The 18,192-nt window shown below is 45.0% G+C and overlaps 1 protein-coding gene across 1 annotated transcript in view; it reads left to right on the top strand.

Annotated features, from left to right (window-relative positions):
• Positions 1–18,192, top strand: part of LOC139746439 (uncharacterized) — an 82,484-nt gene that overhangs the window by 43,504 nt on the left and 20,788 nt on the right. The window contains exons 4-6 of the mRNA XM_071657689.1: positions 5,947–6,036; positions 7,276–7,461; positions 9,396–9,580. Of these exons, the coding sequence (XP_071513790.1) occupies positions 5,947–6,036; positions 7,276–7,461; positions 9,396–9,580 (461 nt within the window). The remainder of the gene's footprint in view (positions 1–5,946; positions 6,037–7,275; positions 7,462–9,395; positions 9,581–18,192) is intronic.

Here is an 18,192-nt window from a genome sequence, read left to right as displayed (position 1 = left end):
CTTGGGAACGAAAGTGGCCTTTGTTGTCTTTTCCCAGCGCTACCTCGCGCACATGAGGGGGGAGGGGGTTGTTATTTCATGTGTGGCGGGGTGGCGATGAGAATGAATAAAGGCAGACAGTATGAATTATGTACATGTGTATATATGTATATGTCTGTGTGTATATATATATATGTATACGTTGAGATGTATAGGTATGTATATTTGCTTGTGTGGACGTGTATGTATATACATGTGTATGTGGTTGGGTTGGGCCATTCTTTCGTCTGTTTCCTTGCTCTACCTCGCTAACGAGGGAAGCAGCGACAAAGCAAAATGAATAAAAAAAATTTATATATATATATATATGTGTGTGTGTGTGAGTGTGTATGTGTGTGTGTGTGTGTGTGTGTGTATAATTGCCCCAGGACACCTTTTCCAGGAGCTTCTGCAGGTACAATGCTGCACTACATCCATCCTAAACAATACAGTGTGCAGTCGACGCGCACTTCCCTCGTACAGACAATACATTCTCCTTCCGACAGCAGGATTCGAACCACCTACACTAGTGTGTACCACCGGTGACGTATGAACTAAGCTACGGAGCTCATCCCAGCAAACGACTATTTGATCACCTGTAATGGAAACGCCCTTCGTCTTCCCCGTCGTTTGACAGTTGGGTAATATGTTGACTACTGGTTAACGTTAAACCTGAGGTGGAGGGACCTGAGCCAGTGCGAGGGTTCGTTGTTTGCTCATTGAAGACGAGGGAGATTCCATTACAATTAGCAGAACAATTCCATGACTGTCATCGGCTTCTCAGCCTAGTGCAGTTAGTGTGTCTAGTTCGAATCCTAAAGCTTGGGAGGATACTGTTAGATACTTATGTAAAACTTTTGATTCCTCTGGTTTTTGCTCAGTTTGGTAGGGATACGTTGCACGTAGACCCTATTACCGTAACCTACTGAAGCGAGAGAGATCATTGAGTAATGACCCTGACCTTAAGTTAATGACAATTATGGCCAATAATATACCTGAGACGCCACCATTAAAGAAGGAAGAGAGGCCAATCGTATTTAGTGGACTATCCATCATGGCTGCGGGTGCGGCTGTTCCGTTCACCTCCCCGGGTGGTACGTGTCTACCATACATCATGGCGGCCGTTGAAGCTGTTCCGTTCACCTCCCCAGGTGGTACGTGTCTACCATACATCATGGCGGCCGCTGCGGCTACTCCATTTACCTCCCTTGGTGGTACGTGTCTACCATCAATCACGACAGCCGCTGCGGCTGTTTCTTTCACCTCCCCGGGTAGCAAGTGTCCACCATCCATTATGGCGGCCGCAGCAGCTGATCCGTTCACCTCCCTGGGTAACATGTGTCCACCATCCATCATGGCGGGCGCAGCAGCTGTTCCGTTCACCTCCCGGGTAGCACGAGTCCGCCGTCAGATGGCAGCAAGATCTCATCGGTCAGCGAGCGCGGGAACAATGGCTGTGGTGGTAATGAAGGGATGGCGAGAGCAAAGCAAGCTCTCGCTCAAATATGCCCCGCCATAATCCAGGAGAATACCTGGCCTGTTTACTGCTCACAATGATATACTGTATTATACTTGCACTGTCCTGGGATATGTTATGAGTGAGGAGAGGACGACTAAGAAGGTATATACGTTAGAAGTGGAGGGAACAAAGAGACCAGGGAAATCAAGGAGGAGGTGGAAGGACGAAGTTAAACACGCTTCCAGGATTTGGGGCCTGGACGTGCAGGAGGGTGCGAGGCGTACAAGGGATGGAGCGAGTTTGGAGCGATTTGGTGCACAGAGGATGACATGCCATCAGTGGGGTTAAACCAAAGCATATGAAGAGGGGGGGAACCACAGAAATGTCTGTGGGGCCCTGGTTGTGGATAGGGGGTCTGGTTTCAAAGCATTACACATGGCAGCTAGTGTGTGGATGTGAGCAAAGGAGGCCATTTTCTCGTCATCCTGGCGCTGCATCACTGACGAGGAAAACAGCGAAAACGTATATATATATATATATATATATATATATATATATATATATATATATATATATATATATATATATATATATATATATATATATATATATATATATATATATTTGTGTGTGTGTGTGTGTGTGTGTGTGTGTGTGTGTGTGTGTGTGTGTGTGTGTGTGTGTATCCAACATCATCTCCTCTCCCCCTATCACCGACCCATCCTATCACCGGATGTCCCCACCACCTCTTCATTAACCTTCGACTTGACCCCTTGACCTCTGTCGCAGGTCAAAGGTCGGGAAGTAAAAAGGAAAAGAAAAGAAATAGCCCACCTGATCGTAACTCATGGCATTTCTTGAACTACGCATTTGCATAACTCATTATGGCGACTGGTATTCAAGCCATGCGTAACAGAAATATCACACGGTTATAATCTATATAAGAATAACACAGGTGATACAAGTGTTGATAACATGGATAACTGTCATGATAACAGTAATCATTAAGATGATTATAATATTGTACTATTGTAAATGATCGTAAAGGTAATGGTTAATTATAGTAATAATAACAATGATGATAATAATAATGATAATAATGATAGTAATAATAATAATGATAATAATAATAATAATAATAATAATAATAATAATAATAATAATAATGATGATAATAATAATAATAATAATATTGATAATAATAGGGATAGTGAAAATAATGATAATAACAATAATAATAATTCAATAATAATGATGATAATAATAATGATAATGATAATAATGATAAAAATGATACTAATAATAATAATGATAATGATAATGATAATAACAATAATGATAATAAGTTTACATGTATACATGAAAATCAAATCTGTCATCTGATATATATCATAATGTGTGTCCATTTGTATGTATTTATATCGTTCAAACGCCTGTGGGTTCAAATTGTTTACAAGTGGGTTTATGCTGGGTTATATATGTATATTGACTCAGGTTTATGTATGTACAAACTCACACACACACACACACACACACATATATATATATATATATATATATATATATATATATATATATATATATATATATATATATATATATATATATATATATATATATATATATATATATATATATATATATATATATATATATATATTTATATATATATATATATATATATATATATATATATATATATATATATATATATATATATATATATATATATATATATATATATATTTATATATATATATATATATATATATATATATATATATATATATATATATATATATATATATATATATATATATATATATATATATATATATATAAGGAGTCTGGATATCCTAAGCATGACATAGGCCTATGTTCGTGTCAGTGGAGCCAGCCACTTATAGGCCTAGTGTATTGTTACGTCTCTTTCTTCGTTCTTTTTTTTCCTCCCCTTCTCACCAAAGGCAACATCATTCACTCTCCTTATGTACTTAGTTTCCACGGTCGTTGTCCTTCACATCCATCATTTACTGCCAGGTTTTTCACTGCCTCCTTGCTCCACACTGTCTTGCTTTTCACTGCCTTATCGCTCTTCACTGTCTCACGTTTCAGTGCCTCGCTTCCACGTACTTAGATAATTTCCCATCATTCACGTCACCTGTGACCGACTCTACAAGCAGCGTCCTCCTCACTGCTAACTACTCTCACCTGTCGTTATCTTCAACCGGTAATCATCTTCAGCTGTCGTTCTGAGGAGAGAGAGAGAGAGAGAGAGAGAGAGAGAGAGAGAGAGAGAGAGAGAGAGAGAGAGAGAGAGAGAGAGAGAGAGAGAGAGAGATCACTTTAGTCAAAGCGAAGTCTTCTTCGCTTGGCCTTCCCTCTGCCCTCACTTCGACCATTCTCCGACTATCATCCAGCTGTATTATCCAAACAATGGTAAACATCACACATTCCGTTTTCCCATCAGGGCTTTTCTTCTACACCCCTCGTCTCGTTTTCTAACATCTTAATGATCTCCCTTCCAGCCGCTGCATGGCACACCTGGGTATAACCAAATTTATACCCTTTAAAGTTTAGAACCTAAACAACGTCCAATATATTATTTCATTATATTTCCTACTTGTCTTCCCCCTCATAAAAACTCCAGATTTACTCGCTTCTTGCATCGCTGGTCTTAGACTGAATAAGACGGTTTTGCTGTATCAGAAAGAGACTTGGTCCCAAGGCTGATCCCTGGGGCACTCCTCTTGTTACGTCTAAGTCAATACCAGAAAGAGACTTGGTCCCAAGGCTAATCCTTGGGGCACTCCTGTTGTTACGTCTAAGTCATTACCAGAAAGAGACTTGGTCCCAAGGCTGATCCCTGGGGCACTCCTCTTGTTACGTCTAAGTCAATACCAGAAAGAGACTTGGTCCCAAGGCTGATCCTTGGGGCACTCCTGCTGTTACGTCTAAGTCAATACCAGAAAGAGACTTGGTCCCAAGGCTAATCCCTGGGGCACTCCTCTTGTTACGTCTAACCATGATGGGGTCTGACCGCTCATCAATCCATCTACTTTATGGCCATCTGAACCAATTTCTAGCCACCTCGTAGCTCCGAAGACGATTGAATGGCGTCGAAGATAATCCTGTTTTTCTCTCTTTTTTACCCGTAACTTACCTTACGTCTCCTTCTTACAGTCGGCCATTCTCCGTGCAAACCGCCATTCCCGTCCTCACACGTAGCGCAGCTATCATTGGAAATGAACACCCGTCCCAGACACCCCATAACAAAAGCCGACATTCCTAAATGCCTCATCCCCAACCCCGACCCCTTACTTTCACCCCCATCACCACCTCTCTCTCTCTCTCTCTCTCTCTCTCTCTCTCTCTCTCTCTCTCTCTCTCTCTCTCTCTCTCTCTCTCTCTCTCTCTCTCTCTCCCCAAAACATATGATCAAAACCCAGAAAGCTGAAATCCAGCCAAAGCGGACGGTCAGTTTCACGTCATAAAAGCCACAAAAAAAAAAAAGAAAAGAGAAAAAAAGAAGAAGTCAGATTTGAATTAAAGGGCCGGAGGTCGACCACCTAGCCACCCCCAACAGCCTGCCGCGTCATAACCCCGAGACCCGCTCCACCCTGTAATTTGCATATTAGTGATGATTGTACTGATAAGTGATGATTGTACGGATTAGTGAAGATTAGTCATGATTAACGGGGATTAATGATGATTGCGGACACCCGGGGGTGAGGACTGTGGCGCTGCCGGGGTTACGTCTCCTGCCATTATGTTGGGGGAGGAGGGGGAGGAGGGGGGTGGGGTTTGGGGGGTGGGGGTGGGTGGGGGGGGAGGTGTGTTCATCCCGTTTCCTCCTCTCATTACCAGTCATGTTTCCTTTTCTCCCTCTCTCTCTCTCTCTCTCTCTCTCTCTCTCTCTCTCTCTCTCTCTCTCTCTCTCTCTCTCTCTCTCTCTCTCTCTCTCTCTCTCTCTCTCTCTCTCTCTCTCTCTCTCCCTATACACCCCCAGGCAACAAGGATGCCATTTATCCCCGTGGCGCAACAGAACATCAGGGGGGGGGGGGGGTGGCAACGACGAATGTCGCCTTTTAAACCGACCCGCGTAAGGTCGCTGGCCATGTGAACCTGTCCATACCACGAGAGACGTGGGAGGAAGACAGTGGTACCACTGTCCAACTTAAGAACCACATCATCCCCAACCTACGTAAGAGGTCGTGTGACCTGACTTGACCCGACCTGACCTTCTACTATTGATGAATAATGCTGCTTGTCAGTCCGCTAAAGAGGATCTCAAAGTCTAGACCGGGATATACAGCGCTCCATCATGTGTGATGTGTGTGTGTGTGTGTGTGTGTGTGTGTGTGTGTGTGTGTGTGTGTGTGTGTGTGTGTGTGTGTGTGTGTGTGTGTGTAGCTAGCACCCTCCTTATCTCCTCTCCTGTAGTAACCTTAGTGTCCTTCTCATAACAGGCGCTGAGCGGGTTCCTCATGATGCTGACCCAGGGTGGCAAGCTGCTGTATATCTCCGACAACGCTGCTGAATACCTGGGACACTCCATGGTAAGTCTTAGTACAAGTCCACTGTACCTCAAGATTGTGCTACTTCCAGTAACAGGGGGAAATGTTCTACGGTGTTCCCTCTCAGGTTTTTCCCTGCCGTCTGTTGAGCCGGAGGGAGTGGTGGGTGGGGAGGTGCTTTCTGGGTCGTATATCTCGTCTGTATCATAAATACAATTATAACCTCATGACGCTATTATTGTCCTCCAGCCTATAGCTTCGTCACTGATCATCAGGTCTCCTGTTAACTGTCCTTCGTACGTATTGTCCTTCAGCAGATAACCTCGTTATAGACGATTAGGTCTCCTGTTATCTGTCCCTCCCATGGCTGGTCTTGAAGCCAGACGCTGGGCATGTTGGACGCTGGTCATGTGTTCGCTGTCCAGGCAGGCGTAAACACACGACCATCATCCTGACCCACACCCCTTCACCCTCCTCACACACGCTTTGCCACCAGTGACACCACGTAACAATCAGCCACAAGTGACAACTTAACGACCCTTCCAACACCTCGTTAGTCCTGCAGTGTAACAAAGAAATAAGCAAACATGTGGGGTAGGTTCATGGGGAGGGGTGGAGGTGTGGTGGATGGCGTCCACACAATGGCTGTCTGTCTACCTGCCAGTAATTACCTCGTCACACTCGCACCTGTATTGCCGGACCTGGATGGTGGTAGTGGTGGTGACGATGGTAGTTGTGGTGGTGCTGGTGGACCAGGGATGCTGGGGTGGTGGTGGTGGTGGTGGTGGACTGGGGGATACTGGAGACCAGCTTTCCAATACGTCTAAGTCACCCTTGTAAGATGATGCGGTCCGCTTTACTGGATGCTACGTGTGCTGTAGAAGGACCTGTTGATCCACGGAGACATTGTATGTGTTGCAGGAAGACCTGTTGATCCACGGGGACATTGTATGTGTTGCAGGAAGACCTGCTGATCCACGGGGACATTGTATGTGTTGCAGGAAGACCTGTTGATCCACGGGGACATTGTATGTGTTGCAGGAAGACCTGTTGATCCACGGGGACATTGTATGTGTTGCAGGAAGACCTGTTGATCCACGGGGACATTGTGTGTGTTGGAGGAAGACCTGTTGATCCACGGGGACATTGTGTGTGTTGGAGGAAGACCTGTTGATCCACGGGGACATTGTATGTGTTGCAGGAAGACCTGTTGATCCACGGGGACATTGTGTGTGTTGCAGGAAGACCTGTTGATCCATGGAGACATTTTATGTGTTGCAGGAAGACTTGTTGATCCACGGGGACAGCGTGTATGACATTATAGACAAGCAGGACCACGCAGCTGTGCAGGCCGAGCTGGTGAGAGGCGTCCAGACTCCCCAGCTGCCCGAGGAGGAACGCCTCTTCCTGTGTCGCATGAACGTCTCCAGGAACGCCAGAAGACAGATGAGGTTCGGCGATCAGAAGGTGAGACGGCATTCCCATGTACGTTCCTTGACTGAATATGACTGATATGTTGCTTTAGTAAGTGTGTCTCAAACGTCTCTTTCTTGAGTGTGACTTGCAATGTCCAGGCAACGCGAGGGGTCAGGTACAAATCTCCTCTGAGGTATATCTCTTCTGTTAAAGACTTGACCATCATAGAGTTAAGAACCTCTGCTGTACTCGCCCCTTTCTACAAAAAAAATAGACAAGAATGACTGACCCCGCCAAGGCATTCCTTCATACGTAGATAACCATCCTTGAGACAAAAGTCAGTCGAAGCTGATATAATGTAAGAGTGATTCTCTCCAGCTTTGCCTGCCTCCTTCTTGAGAATCTTTTTCTCACCAAGACGAATGAGTTAGTCTGTGATCCGAGTAGGGAAGGAGGGAGGTTGTCGACCTTCCATTTTCTTGAAGACAAATGACAACTTGCCCATCAGAGGATGACCGCTGGTTCTCTTTTACCTTACGTCCCTTCAACAAAAACACATTCGACGATGCGTTCTGCAGGGCATGTGAAAATTATTACTCAGACGTCTTTACCCCCCGTGAAACGAACGACTCCGTACGACCAGGATGTAATAGTTACTCTCCCAAAAAGTTCCTTTTCCTTCTCTGTGACGTACGAGAGGCGAAGAACATGGGGGCCACTCCTCAGACGTCTCAACCCCCCCAAGACAAATGGTCGTCCGTGACGGGAAGGGATGAGGTCCAGAGTTTCCGTCTTTTGTGCACCTTTGATTTATAAGGCGAGCTCATAGAACCAGCTGGGATGTATGTACCTGTGTGGGTAAAGACGGTGAGATGAGGTAATTACTGGGCCCAGGGTGTGGCGCCGCGTCAGCTGTTGCTGCTGGAGATGTAGTGACAAGTGTATTATACCTCGGTTAGTGTATAAACCGCTGTATCAAACTGTAGGTATTGTATTAACAGAAGCGTCATGCAACAGGCGATGCATTAATCAGTGTAACATGCAGCAGATGGTATAGTAATGAATGTACCATGTACCACGTAGGATATCAACCACTGGACCATGTAGCAGGTAGGATATCAACCACTGGACCATGTAGCAGGTAGGATATCAACCACTGGACCATGTACCAGGTTGTGATCTATCCAGCGTACCATATTCTAGGTGGTATGATAGCCAGCGAACCACAAGCAGGTAGTGTGCTGATCATTGTACCGTGTATTAAGCCGTGTACTAACCAGTGTACCGTACACCGGGTGTAGTCATAAGGAATGTACCATGTACCAACTGGCACATTAACCATTGTACCGCACTACAGATAGTGCTACCATACACCATATGTTGTACTAACCAGTGCACAATGCAACAGGTGATGTACTAACCTGGTGAAGTTCTACATGATATACCACACAACAGGTGGTATACTAACGATCATACCACACAACAGGTGATATACTAACGAACATACCACACAACAGGTGATATACTAACGAACATACCACACAACAGATGATATGCTAACGAACATACCACACAACAGATGATATGCTAACGAACATACCACACAACAGATGATATGCTAACGAACATACCACACAGCAGGTGATATACTTACGAACATACCACATAACAGGTGATATACATACGAACATACCACACCACAGGTGATATACTAACGATCATACCTCACAACAGGTGATATACTAACGATCATACCACACAACAGGTGATATACTAACGAACATACCACACAACAGGTGATATACTTACGAACTTACCACACAACAGGTGATATACTAACGATCATACCTCACAACAGGTGATATACTAACGATCATACCACACAACAGGTGATATACTAACGAACATACCACACAACAGGTGACATACTAACGTACATACCACACAACAGTTGGTATGTTAACCCCTTGTCTCCTACCACACAGGTGGTACTGGTCGCTGGCCACTACCTCTCGTATCTCCCGTTATGCTCGAGAAACGAGCCGGTCTTCCTAGCCCACTGTACACCCGTGGCCATGCCAGAGACCCGGGAGAGCGTCGTCCAAGGTGCCACCAACGTCTTCACCTCCGTCCACACCCTCGACATGAAGTTCCTCAACCTCGACAGAAAGTGAGTACCACCACCACCACCCCTCTCTCTCTCTCTCTCTCTCTCTCTCTCTCTCTCTCTCTCTCTCTCTCTCTCTCTCTCTCTCTCTCTCTCTCTCTCTTAGCCACGCAGTAAGTGATATGTAAAATTGGTCAAAAAAAAAAGAAAGAAAGATAGAGACTAAGGAAAGAGGAGGAAAAATGATAGACGAAGACTATTTGAGGAAGCCTTTTTAAGAAAAGGTCAGGTGATAGGGGAGACATGAGTAGGTATAGAGTTCCAAAGTTTAGCCGTGGAGGGAAAGAAAGAGACATCACAACGGACCATCCTTGATTTACCAAGGGCTGGACAGTTGGCATTTGTGAATACATTGTAACACAGACGGGAACAGAAAGAGATGCAGTAAGGAAAGAGAGCATATAAGGTAATGCAGATAAGTTAGGGGGTAATTGTAGAACACTCCTCGCTTTAAGTGTCTATGTATATTCATATGTGTCCGTCTACAAGGTCTTAACTCATGATATACATTAATCAGAATGATACGTATATCTGATTAGCACAACTCCAAGCAATCTGCGTTTATTTTCACATCTCCAGAACAGTAATGGTGAGGAAAGATAAGATGATACAGATAAGGAAGTGCCTCGTTAACCTAACAGGATGTTGAATGTGTATGTTAACAATTCAAGCCTGTGTGGAAAACAAATGAAAATCTATGCGAACCCATCATGGTAATTACTTAAGATAACAAACACATTCCTTGCAAGGGTATGAAAACGTCTTCTTGACGTGATCTTGTTATACACACGTCCTTAGTAAAACACTCAACGTAAAGTCAACATTTAAACCCCATACGTACATATGTAGTTATAAAGGCCATGTCTATTCAAGATATACATGGCATATGACATCCCTGTCATCATTAAGATAACTATGTTATTGTCTCTAGGGTTTGCTATACCAATGATATATATATATTGGCCACATACTCAACGAAGTACACTGTCTCTAGAGTTTATTATACCAACAGTATACTCTGGCCACATGTTCTAGAAGGTATACTCTTGACTAGAGTGTGAACATATCTATCCCTGGGTTGCAGCAAGAAGGGGCTATATGCAAGTATCAGTAAGGGTGATCTCACCCCAATGTTACTTGACAAAGACGAGCATCCGTCATAGCCTGTACATGCACATACACACCTTGTGATGGCTTAGATTACCAGCTGTTCTGACTCGTCCCGCTCTTTCTTCCTCCAACAAAGTCTCCTCCATCTCCACCACTCCTCCACCATAATCTCCACCATCAACCACCATGTTATCGTATATCCAGCCAGCCAACAATGGACACTTTGCTATTAAAAGTTTTGTTCTTAGAGGCGGGTTCATGTCAGAGGTCATACGAGCGTGGGACCCGTGTGGGGCTGCTGACCCACGGCTGTGGGGCTGCTGACCCACGGCTGTGGGGCTGAATGAGCCTGGTAGTGTGCCGCCCCCCACAGCTATGGGACGGTGAACGAGCATCATGGAGCAACATGTAGCGTATACTGACACAGGAAATTTTATAGGAAAGGGCGAATGGAAAACGGAATCTGGGTACTCGGAGGAGGAAGTACAAAAACAGAAGTTGGAATGTGTTTGTGGTATAATGTCATTATATCCACTAGTGATTAGTGTCGTTAAAGAATTCATTCAGATGTGATTTAAATGACCTGATAGCTAGCCCTTCCCCCTGGAGGGCAACTAGTATGGTTATAGTCTAATGATCTGTAACTGGACCACTGGAAAGTATGATGATCACTTTTGTCTCCGTTGCTTTTATGTTTACTTGTCTTTAACTCCATATCATTATTTCTGGTCAGTGTGTCACGTGAAGAAATTGTTGTGAATTTGGGTGTCAAAAGTGATCTAATACTCTAAAAATTGATCAGATTTTCCTCGGAATCTATGCCTTTTTTTCTTTTTTTTAGGGAAAATAAATCTAGATCTCTTTATTCGTAAGGTTTGGTCCCCGAACGACGAAATGAGTGTTGTTGTTACTCTGTGTATTTGTTCTTGTTCCTTTTAGTCCTTGATTACAAATTCGGTGACCAGAACGGTACAGAGTCTTCTAAATGTGGTCTGACTAAGGTGCTATAAGAAGTATTGAGATTTTCATGATACAGGTTGTATTTCTTGCTATGAAACAGAACATTCTATTAGCTTTATCGTAATGATTTAAGAATAGACGATGCTTTATTTAGGTCCCTACAGATCATCATTCCAAAGTCTCTCTTTCTTATCATACTTCTCACGGTGGCTTAACGCACATTTTACATCCATTTATGATGTTTAATTACCAGACTACATTACTTCGCCTACGTCTAAACAGTGAAGTCGATCATTTGTCATGTCTCTCGCCAGTGCATGAATTTGCATAAGTCTTCTCTCCGGATAATGAAGCCGTCTACCATTTGTTTGGGTCGTGTTGGCGGCAAATTTGGGGAATGTTACCGACGAGCCATGTGTCTCTATAATGTTGATATAGATTGGTATAATGATACAAATTTAGTGACTAAAGTCAGCTACCACGGTCCTCTCTGTATGATCACTACCACCCGCCCAGGTCAGTAAGATCTCAATACACATGTATGTCCGTCTCCCACCTGTATGTATCCTAACTCCCCCTGGGTGTCTCCCCACGTCACCCTCATCCCCTAACCCCCTTGTATCTCCCCACACCCCATTGTGTATCTCTCTCTACACCCCCCTGGTATCTCTCATTAGAGACGTGAGAGGTAACTACCACAACTGTTAATGTCACTGAGAGGGAAGGAGACCTCCCAGACCACTCTTACCCACCCCTCCACCCACACACACACACACACACACACACACACACACACACACACACACCCACCCACACATACACACACACACACACACACACACACACACACACACACACACGTGTCCCAAGGGTTATACGAGGGACACTATGGTAATATAGGCAGGAGCAGCAGCGGGGGGTCACAGACGTCACTATGTACCACTCCCTGCCAGGGTCACACATCTTTCCCTTACCCTCGCCCCATATAGGGCTCATCCCCGCCTCATGACCCTAGCCATGAGCACAGTCCCAACCCTGACCATATGACCCTAGCCATGTACACAAACTCTCCCCTGCCCTATCACACAAACCATGTGCGCACACAAGGGGACATGTACACGAACACGTCCATATCATGTGCACGCACAAACACACAGTGACGCACACGACCCTGCTTGGTGCACAGATACAGGAGGTAAACACAGCACTAGGATTAGTGGGGGAGAAGGGAGGAGGGGGAGGGAGTGTCTGTAGAATATTTTGGAAGGGGGGGAGATGAAGGAGGCTCCCTCCGCTGCCCCTTGCTTCATGGACCAAAAGCTGTTCCTCGCCTCATGCGTGCAACAATACACCTTGCTTCATGTGGCCACCACTACCACTTGCTTCATGGGCCTGCTACTGCCCCACGCTTCATGGGTCTACTACTGCCCCACGCTTCATGGGTCTGCTACTGCTCCACGCTTCATGGGCCTGCTACTGCCCCACGCTTCATGGGTCTACTACTGCCCCACGCTTCATGGGTCTACTACTGCCCCACGCTTCATGGGCCTGCTACTGCCCCACGCTTCATGGGTCTACTACTGCCCCACGCTTCATGGGTCTACTACTGCCCCACGCTTCATGGGTCTACTACTGCCCCACGCTTCATGGGTCTACTACTGCCCCACGCTTCATGGGTCTACTACTGCCCCACGCTTCATGGGTCTACTACTGCCCCACGCTTCATGGGTCTACTACTGCCCCACGCTTCATGGGTCTACTACTGCCCCACGCTTCATGGGTCTACTACTGCCCCACGCTTCATGGGTCTACTACTGCCCCACGCTTCATGGGTCTGCTACTGCCCCACGCTTCATGGGTCTGCTACTGCCCCACGCTTCATGGGTCTGCTACTGCCCCACGCTTCATGGGTCTGCTACTGCCCCACGCTTCATGGGTCTACTACTGCCCCACGCTTCATGGGTCTGCTACTGCCCCACGCTTCATGGGTCTACTACTGCCCCACGCTTCATGGGTCTGCTACTGCCCCACGCTTCATGGGTCTGCTACTGCCCCACGCTTCATGGGTCTGCTACTGCCCCACGCTTCATGGGTCTGCTACTGCCCCACGCTTCATGGGTCTACTACTGCCCCACGCTTCATGGGTCTACTACTGCCCCACGCTTCATGGGTCTGCTACTGCCCCACGCTTCATGGGTCTACTACTGCCCCACGCTTCATGGGTCTACTACTGCCCCACGCTTCATGGGTCTACTACTGCCCCACGCTTCATGGGTCTGCTACTGCCCCACGCTTCATGGGTCTACTACTGCCCCACGCTTCATGGGTCTGCTACTGCCCCACGCTTCATGGGTTCACCACCACCATCATCACCACCTCTCTTCCATCTCCAACGCCTCACTTCCTCCCTACTCGGATGTTGGTGGTGGCATTTCACGACTCACTGTGAGCAGCTGGCCTTGGCTGTGCGCATGTGAAGACAGATTACACACACACACACACACACACACACACACACACACACACACACACACACACACACACACACACACACACACACATGTGTATATTAGATAGGAAAGCATCGCCAATCATTCCAGTTTGGGGGATAGCTAATCAAGAAAACGTCACTTTGAGAACATTTCCATGTAACTGAAGATGAACTTTAGTGCTCATTAACTGCTTTTGTGTCTACCGATCATCAGTGATGTCCGGTAGTGTTGTGTGGAGGAAAAAGGCTGGAATGCCATAGTAGTAAAGGTAACGTCAGGTTGACGCCATCTCATTAAAGCTAATAAAGCCGACCATCAGGTAAAGATATAGCTGAGAGACGTTCATAAAGGGAATCACCCCCCAATGGCAGTGTCTGGTAAACCTCCCCCGCCAAGTTATGATCTCTGAAATGTATCAAGATCATATTTCTTTTATGGCCAAGAGTTCCAGACACGGAGGGGGCCCCACGTTGTCATGCAGAGCAACCAGGCCTTGAGAAGTACAAGAAGCGTGGAGAACAGGAAAGTGAATTACATATAGTTAGGGAACAATTGAAGATGAGGATGAGAGACACTAGTAGATGAAAGAGAGAGAATATGGGGATATTGTGATTGAAGGTCGCATTTCCTTCAGTTCTCCGTCTTAATTTCAGTCGTATGTCATAGGATCAACTCACAGACCAAACTTCTTATCGAGATAAGATTCTGTAGATAGTATGGAAGGTGAGAGAAAGGAATAAGAGAAGATGAGAGAAGTGGAGAGGAATAATGGAAGAGGTCTTAAGGAGATGGAAAACCTAGCGTGGGAAAAAGGGACGTAATGTACATGTTATAGAGAAAAAGAGATTATTGTTGTTATAAGTCTAATTATAATAACTATCATCATAATTCTTATTCTATTATCATTATTATTATTATTATCATTATTATTATTATTATTATTATTATTATTATTATTATTATTATTATTATTATTATTATTATTATCATATTACTATTATCATTATTATTATTATTATTATTATTATTATTATTATTATTATCATTATTGATATTATCATTATTATGATTACTACTACTACTACTGTCATCATTATCAACATTGATTTCATTATCATTATTGATAATTAGGAATTAAAACGACCGGAAGAAATTAGATATGGTCACCTACTGGACATCACATAGTTAATAAAGCAGGAAAATGTTTGCCCTAATTAACTCCCCCATGCAGTCATGACCTGTAACAGGCGTGTACTGAACCTGTGCTGAACACGTAGGGGTCTTCCATAACCTCTGATGCGTGTTTCTGTACCACAACATCATAGTGACCGTCTCCACCTTATCACCACCACCATCACCACCACCATCACCAACATCTTGGTTCCCACGAGCCCACCATCAATATTCATGGGGGTGGCTGTGGTGGTGAGGGGGTGAGGGGCGCCCGCTCACGCCCCACCATATAAGAGGGTGAACACCTAATGAAGTTGTTGCTGTTGTTGTTGCTGTTTTGTTGTTGTTGTTGTTGTTGTTGTTGTTGTTGTTGTTGTTGTTGTTGCTGTTGTTGCTGTTGTTGTTTGTTGTTGTTGTTGTGTGTGTGTGGCTATGTTGAGCTGTGGTGATGGGTTGAGGGAGGGAGAGGGGAGGTCAACTTTGACTTACTGCCACCTTGTCCAGCAACACAACAGAGGCTTCACTGCTACCTCGCCTGATTAGTACACTCTACCAATCCCTCTGACAGGCTCCCTAATCCCCTCCAAACTTACGCAACAATCCTTCCACACTTTCCCAATCCCTCGTACACTTTCCTAATCCCTGCCATACTCTTCCAATCCTTCCCATATTCTCTCCATCCTTCAGACACTTTTCCAATCTTCTCCTTGCTGCAAAACCTTACCATGCCCTCCCAATCCTTTCCATACACCTTCCATTCCCTCCCAACACTCACCCAATCTTTCCCACACTCATTATGAAAGTGCAGCCTCCGAGGAGAACCTGACAAACGTGTCAAAAATACTTAATCCTTTCGACGCGATAACTTACGACAGTCTCCTTACGTTATGTAGGTACGACGACCAGGAACACCATCTTGAAGTTGAGGGGAAGGATATATAACTCGTGGGCAAAGATATTTCCATCTGTACAGTTACAGAACACTGGAGGGGGGAAAAAAAGCTCCACTGAATATTGCCAAGGTGGAAACTCTCAGTCCTTGTTATCATTAAGGAAGCTTATTCAAGATTGACTATACTCTGCACCTATCTCAACCTTTTTTTCTTTTCAAATGAAAGGGTATGATGCTTCCCTACCGCCAGAGGACGCAGCGGAGGACGTCAGATCAGCATGTATTTTCCATTTGTGCTTTCCTATAGAATTACCTTGTCAGTATACTTTCTCTATACTATATGGTGTGGTTCTTTTAGATATGATCCTATACTGGCTGATATGTGGGAGGGAGTGGTGGGTGGGGAAGGAGCCTTCTGCTTCATTATCCTTTCTCCATCGTTGGTGGTGGGTGGGTGGGTGGGCAGGAGACTTCTGCTATATTATTATGTCTCTGTTTGTAGGTGGTGAGTGGGAAGGAGCCTTCTGCTTTACTACCCTGTCTCCATCTACAGGGTTGGGTGGGAAGGAGCCTTCTCCTTCACTGTCCTCTCTCCATCTATATAATGATGGGTGGAGAGGAGCCTTCGGTTTTACTCTTCTGTCTCCATCTATAGTAGTGGTTGGGAGGAAGCCTTCGCCTTCACTGTCCTCTCTCCATCTATATAATGATGGGTGGAGAGGACCCTTCTGATTCGCTATCATGTCTCCATGTATACAGACTAAGAATACAAGATACGTTTTATCGTCCTGCCTCAGACAACCTTCGACAGAGACCATCAGGTTCTGTTACCTGTCCTACCCATGTGCATTCCCTCCTATATTTCCCAAAATCGTCCCACACTCTACTAATTCATTCCACCTTTCCAATCTCCAACTCCTCCCCACACTCTTGAGATCTCTTCCACATTTCCCAAGTCCTTATTACACTTTCCCAATCCTTTCCGTACGTTCTTCAAATCCCTTATACACTCGGTCAATCCCTCCTATACCCTCCCAATCCTACTCAAACTCTCTCAGTCCTTCCCACACTCCCGAACCTTCTCATACACTCCCAATGCTTCCCACACTCTCCCCAGGCTCATCCACACTCTCCCCAGCCCAGCCACCCCTCCCCAGTCCCTTAACACGTTCCGCCTGGGTAGGTAGCGGGACCCGGGGGTCAAGCAGCCCACAGCGGGTCTCATCTCGCCTGGAAAACAAAGAGGAGAAGATCGCCTTTTGGCGCGAGTCTTTTTTTTTTTCCCCCTCCTATACCGTCAGCCCATATTTCTGGCGGGAAAGCAATATGTGTATTTTTCTTTCTATGTGCTGAAGAGATAAGTGTGTGCGTGTGTGTGTGTGTGTGTGTGTGTGTGTGTGTGTGTGTGTGTGTGTGTGTGTGTGTGTGTGGTACAGTGTCCTCGGTCCCAATTAAGCTTGGGGTCAACGGAGATACACTGCATTAGTTGCGACGTCTATTTTTTTTTTGTTTTGTTTTTCGACCTCTCGTAACCTTAGCCATGGAAAGTTAGTTTTATGGTTCCACTGTAGTAAGTAGTGTGTTCTTATCTGCCCAGCATGTTCATTGACTATTCTTTTGCCACATTTTCATATTACGAGCAGTTCATTCAAGATGTCATTTTGATAAAATATATATATATATAGATAAGTAGATTAATTGTATAAATACAGCTTTTTCATCATGTCGTGATGTTCTCACACAAAAAAAACAAGCATACACAGACTATTTTCCATTGTGTATTACTTTCTTACCTGTAGAAATGACGTTCGTTAGTTCTATGTATAATTATATATACACATATCTATACATAGACAAATACAGGGAATATGAAGGTGCACTTTTGACAGGGTACATAATGCCCTCCAACAGCAAGGATTCGAACCCAGACCTTTTCCGTAGTGCTGAGAGCGCTGGGAACGCTAACCGCACGGCTATGATTACTCCTA

The sequence above is a fragment of the Panulirus ornatus genome, chromosome 65 (assembly GCF_036320965.1).
Source record: "Panulirus ornatus isolate Po-2019 chromosome 65, ASM3632096v1, whole genome shotgun sequence".
In the NCBI taxonomy this organism is placed as follows: Eukaryota; Metazoa; Arthropoda; class Malacostraca; order Decapoda; family Palinuridae; genus Panulirus; species Panulirus ornatus.
Note: the sequence above shows the minus strand (reverse complement) of the source record. Positions and strands in the feature narration are given on the sequence as shown.